This window comes from Solanum verrucosum, unplaced genomic scaffold (assembly GCF_900185275.1).
Source record: "Solanum verrucosum unplaced genomic scaffold, falcon-dt-bn FXZP01000175.1, whole genome shotgun sequence".
Lineage (NCBI taxonomy): Eukaryota > Viridiplantae > Streptophyta > Magnoliopsida > Solanales > Solanaceae > Solanum > Solanum verrucosum.
Window position 1 is genome coordinate 1,095,938 of NW_026020399.1, and position 8,229 is coordinate 1,104,166.

At 36.6% G+C, this 8,229-nt stretch overlaps 1 protein-coding gene across 1 annotated transcript; it reads right to left on the minus strand.

Annotated features, from left to right (window-relative positions):
• Positions 1-667: 667 nt before the first annotated feature.
• Positions 668-7,809, minus strand: LOC125839697 (threonine--tRNA ligase, chloroplastic/mitochondrial 2). The gene is made up of 8 exons (XM_049518688.1): positions 7,470-7,809; positions 6,742-6,888; positions 6,426-6,573; positions 4,435-4,688; positions 3,919-4,296; positions 1,684-1,992; positions 1,255-1,455; positions 668-935 (listed from the first exon to the last, which is right to left on the minus strand). The coding sequence occupies exons 1-8, from the start codon at positions 7,782-7,784 to the stop codon at positions 675-677; spliced, it is 2,013 nt and encodes a 670-aa protein (XP_049374645.1). The 5' UTR covers positions 7,785-7,809; the 3' UTR covers positions 668-674.
• Between the last annotated feature and the right edge of the window lie 420 nt (positions 7,810-8,229).

Sequence of the window (8,229 nt, forward strand, 5' to 3'; positions counted from 1 at the left end):
GAAATGGAGAGAATAATAAAACAAAAGCGATAGTGAGCTGTGAAGAGTGTCATTGTATTTGACTATTTGTAGATCTTAACAAATTCATTTTTATGATTTATGAGATCTTAGGTATAGGTCAACTAAAAACTCGAATAGATTATTTATCAACAAAGATACCAAATTCAACATGGAAGACAATTTTTTTTCCTTTCCTGTCAAAATTGAACAAGCTATGATTACCAATTTATCATACTAGAAAATGTCAAAATCAAACTTAAAGATACCGAATCATACCAAATTAATTTGGTATGATATGATATACTTATGTTTAAAAAACGAAAATCAAAATTACCGAACCAATATTTCAAATACCATACCATACCATATCATATAATGTTCATCCCTACTAAAGGGTGATGTAGATAGTTTTCGCTAATACAAGCAATAATGAATGCTTCTACGGCTTGAACATGTGACCTTAGGTCATACGGAGACAACTTTACTATTACTTCAAGGAGCCCTTCATAAGGTGAAAAGCACAAAATAAAAGATTCAATAAGAATTCATGTATTCCTTTATTTTTCCTCTCTATTTGCTCTGTGGTTCACAACTATGTTCAATATCGTACATGAATGACTGACCTAATAATTGAGACCCTACTCCCAAACATTTTCAATAAATCATTCTCTTGATCATAAGAATGTACGGTTTTCACTAGCAGTCTTTGTTCTGCTGATAAATTCATCAATGGACATGTTCCCTAACTCCCCTGCGAACCGAGATCGAACAGTTATAGTTTCTGTTTCTACCTCTTTGGGCCCAACTACAGCCATCAATGGGATCTTTTGCTTCTCTGCATTCCTAATGAGTTTTGGCAGACGCTCGCCGCTGCAAACCTCCACCCGAATACCACTAGCTTTTAGTTTCTTGCCTACTTCATTGCAGTACTGGAGCTGTGAACATAATGCACTCATAAGTCAGTATATATATATATATATATATATATATATATATATATATATATCAGCAGAAGCAAATTCACAGATTAAATTATAAAAGAAAATCATCATGAAGCCTTTTGCTACGCTTTTTACTTGATGAAAATGATATGGATCATGATCTGTACTGTACACTCAAATAGAAAAACCACAAATTATGTTAGAGGATGACTTCCAGGAGTTAGAATAGTGTAAGCATCTTTCGTCAGGGTAAAATACTAAACATGTATATATGTAAATGGAGACAAGAATTAGTCAAATAAGTATTGATTACCTGTGCATCAGTAACTGGTAAAACTCGAGCTTGGATGGGAGAAAGCCAAAGTGGAAAATCACCAGCATAATTCTCTATGAGAACACCAAAAAAGCGCTCCAAAGATCCAAGAACTGCTCTATGGATCATGATAGGTCGCTTCCTCTCTTGATTTGAATCAACATATGTAATGTCAAAGCGCTGGGGTAAATTGAAATCAACCTGTAGAAGCTCATGTGTCAATGAAGGATTTCAAAGAAGCTAAGGAGCTTGGACAACGAAAATGAATAGAACAAACACTTTCAAGTTTGCGAGAGGTCAAGACTAAGGCAAACTTGATAAGAGTTTTGAAAACAGAGAGCAGAGGGGCCAAGAAGACAAGAAGACAGAGGAGAGTGGTCCCATGGGGCATACGGACCAATGGAAAAGGAGACCAAGATCAAAACATGCCTGTATAGTTGAGCATTGCCACTTCCTTCCAAGAGCATCCTCAATTTTCAGATCAATCTTTGGACCATAGAAGGCCCCACCACCATCATCTATTTGATAGCTCCAACCTTTATCTTCTAAAGCATCCTTAAGTGCAAATGTTGCTTTTTCCCAAATCTCATCATCTCCAACAGCTTTTTCTGGCCTTGTTGAAAGGTTCACCTCATACTTGTCAAAACCAAATTGCTGTAATATTTCCTCGGTCAGATCTAAAACGCCCCTGATTTCATCTTTAATTTGATCCTCTAAACAGAAGATGTGTGCATCATCCTGCAAAATCAATATAGGGGGTATCAGATAACAGTAATGCAAGCTGCTACTACTTTAGAGTTTCTGGATGAAAGAATCAACACTTGAAGCAGACATTTTATCTGAATTATCTCATATGATTCATCTATCTCATCCTTTTCCGAGAGAGGACAAGCATACTACTAAGAAGACTGTACATTGCAATATGTTTTAATGATTATAATAATAGATGTGGAAACTAAAATCTCTTACAGAAGTGGAGAAGATAACAAAAAGGTAAAAATTAACAAGTTAACAACTCCCCACCACCACCTGTAATACAGGGCAAAAGAGTACTAAATAAGTCTTTCACAAAAGGCTGAAGTATGACATAGCGTAAGAGATCTAAGTTATGCAGGTTAAAAAGCTGAAACTCCACAGCATCACAAGCAATGCACTCTGTCAAATCCTTTTAACTTTTTAGGGGCTCCTCTTGGAAAGTCCTTGGTATGAATAGAGGAGATAATGGGGGTTGGCTCCACAGTCAGATTGCAGAATTATGAACGTTCCAGAAATTCTGGTTATATAGTTTTGGGGACAATGAGGAATGTCTGCATTGGGCATAATTCTCAAGGAAGGTGTGACAAGCAACAAGCAGAAGGGGAAATATTTGGACCAAATTAAGTGCTGACCGGGAAAGATGGACGGAACATTAAACAATAATCACCAAAAATAAAGAACAGACAAAAAGAATATCAAAGTAATCTGGTCCTTAAGAGGACGGCTGAGTGGTGGAGGCAAAGGAGTACAACGATACAACCTAGAGATCTTAAGTTCCTATCCCAATTACAACACTCTAAAGTCTAATGTGATCTGCTCCAGCCACGGTGAGTAGGATTACTTGGCTTATGCATGTAACCTTGTAGCTGACGCAGGCTTCCCCTGAATTAGTATAGGTGCAAGAAAAAGAAAACCAAAGTAATCTAAAGAAGTGTCCAACTGTCCTCAATTATAGCAGGCACTACTTTTAGGTGTCCAGATTAGTGTGTGTTGTTTTCCTCTCTCCCTTCTCAGGCAGTTCTTTGCCTCTTGGTATATGATTCGCGGGTGATGGAACTTTTATGTTTCACATTATGTCACTAATATTTCTGGTCTTTCTGGTGTCATAAACACCACTCCTCCGGGATCTTGCAAGAAATTGAGGTTTGGGATCTAGAAGGGTTTGAGGTTGCTCATATTTTACAAGAGATGCTTACTTATAAATTGGATCATATTGGAGCTCGGCAGGACGTAATTGGTACTACGATCATTGGGTAAATAATACCTAATCCCAAAGATGCTCCAGAATCTTTTCGATTGCTCGTTCAAGAACTATGATCTTTAGCTCTGAACTGAATCATTTTCTTTTTTCCTTGGATGCCCAATGAAAAATTTACACAATAAAAAGAAGCTAAAACCAATAAATGATTTGCAGTTTTCTTAATTGAGCAACTTTTCATTTTTACAGGAAAATACCAAATGTTTCAGCCAATAACAAAGATCAGATGTTGAGACTCAATGGTAAACTAAACCCCTAAAGAGAGAACGTACTGATTTGTTCAACCACATTAGGTATGTTCTCTATGTCCCAGAGAACCCAAAGCAGACCAAGACAAAATCTAGCCCTCCAAGAGGAGAAAAAAGACCACTTATATCAACTACAGCAAGTATGTTTGTGCTCCACAACAATGGGCTTCTAGAAAATCCATCTTATTCATATTAATTGTTGCATAAGACATAGGTCATTGTGGTTAGTGGTTACTGCACAGGAAAACACAAATAAAATGCAAGACCCATTGTTACCACCCTTCATTCCTTCTCTTTCAGACAATTGATGCAATAACCGCTCCCTTTTAGGGATGATAGTTCTAATCAAGGATACAGATGCTGAGACTTGAGGTAAATAAAAATTTTATGCTTGGAACGTACCTGAGTAAAACCTCTTACACGGAAAAGCCCATGTAAGCTTCCAGATAACTCATACCTATACACTGTTCCCAACTCTGCAACTCTGATCGGAAAATCCCGATAAGAGTGTAACTGCCTCTTATAGATCAATACATGATAAGGGCAGTTCATTGGCCGTAGCTGAAAAAGCTCTTCCTCAATCTCCATCTGATCAAACATATTCTCTTTGTAGAAGTCCAGATGACCACTAATCTTCCAAAGATCTGCCTTCGCTACATGGGGAGTATAGAGCAAATCGTAGCCCCGCTCCATATGAATCTTCTTCCAAGTATCTTCTATTATGTGCCTAATGATAGCTCCCTTGGGATGCCAGAAGACTAAGCCTCCACCAGCTTCATCCTGCCAGTTTTACAATCAATTTTAGTTTCAATTCAAGCATATGCAACAACAAAAAAGAAGTTATTGAATTTCATTCCGTAAAAAAGGGTATATATACATCATAAGTCTCATAAATGGGTTAATCAAAGAGATACCTGCCTGTATGGAAAAGAGATCAAGATCTTGGCCAATTCGCCGGTGATCACGCCGTTTAGCTTCTTCTTTGAAATGAAGGTATGCTTTTAATTGGTCCTCATTCTCCCATGCAGTGCCATAAATCCTTTGGAGCATTGGTTTCTTTACATCTCCTCTCCAGTAAGCACCAGCAACAGATTCAAGCTCAATAGCTTTTTTGTTAATCTTTCCTGTAGTTTCAACATGAGGTCCCGCACAAAGATCCCACCATTCATCACCTACGAAAAGAAAGCATTTGACCATGAGAAAAAGTAAAATATACTTTGTTGTTAAAGCAATAGGTTTATGTGGATGTTTCTACAATCAGATCAAGTTCTGCAAAATACGAGATGAAGCTTTTGTGGGTGCTTTATAGTTTATAAACGATGGATATGCAAATATTGGCTGAAGACCTACATTTTGTTGGATAATTTTAGCTAGAAAAATCTAAGCTTAACCTTCTTTGTCCACCTCTAAGAAGTCTTAATCCCTTCTTTGATCGATCCTAATCTGTCAACTATATCTAAAATAATGCTGTAAAAATGATGTTCTAGAGAAGCAGCTGGTAAATTCTTTAAGTAAGTTCACCTATTCTACATTTTCTCAACATTTTCTGAAGCACTTTTTAGTTGAAAAGTATTTTAGTAACAATAATTGTTAGCACCAATAACAGCATGTAAGCTTGATTCTTGCACAGGAAGGACTAATGACTCGGATCTGGTACCACAAGGATTGAGACCAGATCCCAGAGAGTTGATTTGGCTGACTCTAATCTTACCGACTCATATTCTCACACCTCAGACCTCTGCAAAATTATTAAAGCTTCCAGGGTGGGGTATAAGGCCTCAATGGCAATGTTTTAGTAAGAGGTGGAAGTTCAGGAATATTAGAAGTAAGATTTTGCTACAAATCAACTATCTAAGGGTCCAGCCAGGTTCAAGTCATCTGGCGTCCAGGTGCAAGATTCAGTTTCCCTTTCTTTTTAGCACGAACATAATAATAACAACTTAACTTGCAGAACTCATTGTACTCTTACAATATCAGTATGGTACATCTTTCCATCTAAGCACTAGATTCAATTCGTGCATTATGACATAAAGTGAGCCAATATCTTTCTTAACAGATTCAATTCGTGCATTATGACATAAAGTGAGCCAATATCTTTCTTAACAGCCTTTGTGATGGAACCCCGAAACTTCACTTACCTGTTCAGGGAACACTTCCCATGATATCAATTTGGCCCTCCACAACCGTAAGTTTCTATATCGAGAAATAAAATTCCCTCAAAGTGAAAAATATTTGACTTGGTTACAAGTATAAGTGAATTTAGCACAGAACATAATGAAAAATAATACTTGACATGAAAATAATTTTAACCTGATGTTTTAGCAATATTAAGAAGTAACTATATAATTCAACAAAAGAATGATATATTCAGAACAACCTGCAGCAATAACTAGGGTGGGTACTGAGAATTCCACTTGAAACACTTTCAGGAAGTATGTAATTAGCAGCAAAGACCAAAAATTTTCCTCCACGAATTAGTCTAGCACTCTACCATATGATCATTTGTTAAATAACAATGACATCAAGACAGCTACTAAGTTAACGTCAACATGTATAATAGTAGATCCTCAAGAAATAGATAAGGTTCATACACTCAAAATGCTCAAGTGGAATACCACAATCTTCTATTGAGATCAATCTGATGACGTAAGATACTCATTTCAACGAGTCACCGGGTATAGTCCTGAAATATTTAGGGTTTATGGTTCTCAAATTAACTCCCCATGATCATTCTCATTTATGAGTCATATACAATCAAAAAGTAAAAGTTCATATCGTCTTAGTTAGAAAACATGGACAATATTCTAAAGTAATATTTTATATTCAAGTTCCCCAAACTTGTGGGATTACACTAAGTATGCTGTAGTAAGTTTCTCAAACTAAACAAAAGCAATTAATCGAAGTCTTACCAATATGATATATCGTAATTGGTTCCTCCTTTATGCTCTCTAAAATTTCTATCTTGTAAGGTTCATTGATAGACATTATTCTTCTCTGAGCTTCGTCCCGGCTAACTTCTTCTCTAACAAGAGGCAAGTTTCGGCTGATAATTCGATCCTAGAGAAAATTTAAGACGTAAATTCTCTAACCAAAAATCCAAGCTTCATTGACAAGATCAAACAATTTTTTAATTCTTCTTTTAGGGGGGTGGATCCTTGTGGGGAGGCAGAGGGACTACTAAGGAGCAACTTTCTAACAATCACTAAAAAGCACAAGTTAGCTTACCATTTCCTTCTTAATCCTCTTCAGGTCCCTGTCAGTCAAAGGCTCCATATCAAAATCATAATAAAAACCATTATCAATCCAGGGTCCAATTGTCACTTTTGCATTCGGGTAGAGTTTTTGGACTGCCATGGCCATAACATGAGCACACTGCAGCAAGAAACACATCAACCCACCCTCAGAATGGTAATTTATATTACTAAAATCTACTGGTCACATTTAAAATATAAAAACTCAGCATTCTACATAATGAACTAGTAAACACGCCAGTCCTCGCTAAAAACAAGCAACAGACAATACAAACCTCATCTCCAACAACATTAATAGAGTATCATAAAAGAAAAAAACTTCCCAAATCAACATTAGCTGATTTCTTTCCATCTATTCTAGCATTGGTATACAAAGTTACCTATGAAATTAGTCAAGGTGCACACAAGCTGGCCTGTCACCACGTTTATAAAAAAAAATCAAACTTCCCAAATCCAACAAATGTACAAGGAGAATACTTCAACACAATAACTGTCTTTGGGCGCAAGAACATTAGCTTTCTGTAATCTAGAAAACAGTATAAAAACAGCATTTTGAGTGATATTAAAATGAGCAACAATTTACTAAGCATTACTAATTTCTGACCCACTTAATATTTTCAAATTTAACGACAATAAAACTGGAAAAAATTCAATTTCACCAATACCCATAAACCCATCCCAATTTCCCAATATTAACATTACCGTATGGCGAATTCGAAGGAGCCCATCGGATGACTCGTTAGTTGGGAGAACAATTTTCTCATTTGGGGCAGGAGCTTCTTGTAGGGCGGCGGAAGCATGGGTAGAGAAAGAACTACGACGTCTTGGCAACTTGTACCTAGTAGTTTTGTTGTTGTACTTGCAGGGATCAAGAACAAAAAGAATACGATATTGTCGAATTGGAAAGGAAGAAAAGGGGTTTTTGAGAGGAGAAAGGGATTTATAGGAGGAAGTGAAGAGAGAGCGTGAAGATAGTGATAACGCCATTGTTTTCCCCAGAGCGCCAACGTACTTCATTTGAGCTGCTGCTTTTGGGTAATGATCTTGCTGTGGGTCGTGATTTCTGTGGTGGAGCTTTTGTTTCCTCATACTTCACTTGGGCGGTTCAAATTGAGAATTTGTATATGCTTACATGAGCTATTTGTATATCGTATATATAAAAAAAATCATAATAAATTATTTGTTTGTATATTGGCAAGCAAAATATATAGATAGAGTTTTGAAAAATTCATATATGTATAAATACAGAATTTGTATATATTTATCTTGTTTGTATATTCGCAAGTGAAATATATGAACCACATCATCCATTTGTATATACTTATCATGTTTGTAACGGACAAACGAAATATACAAACGGCAACCTACATAGCAAACAACATGGGGGAGCTACGTGGAACCGAGGGGGTCACCCGAACCCCCCCGCGAAAAAATTACACTGTATATATAAGGTCAAATTTTA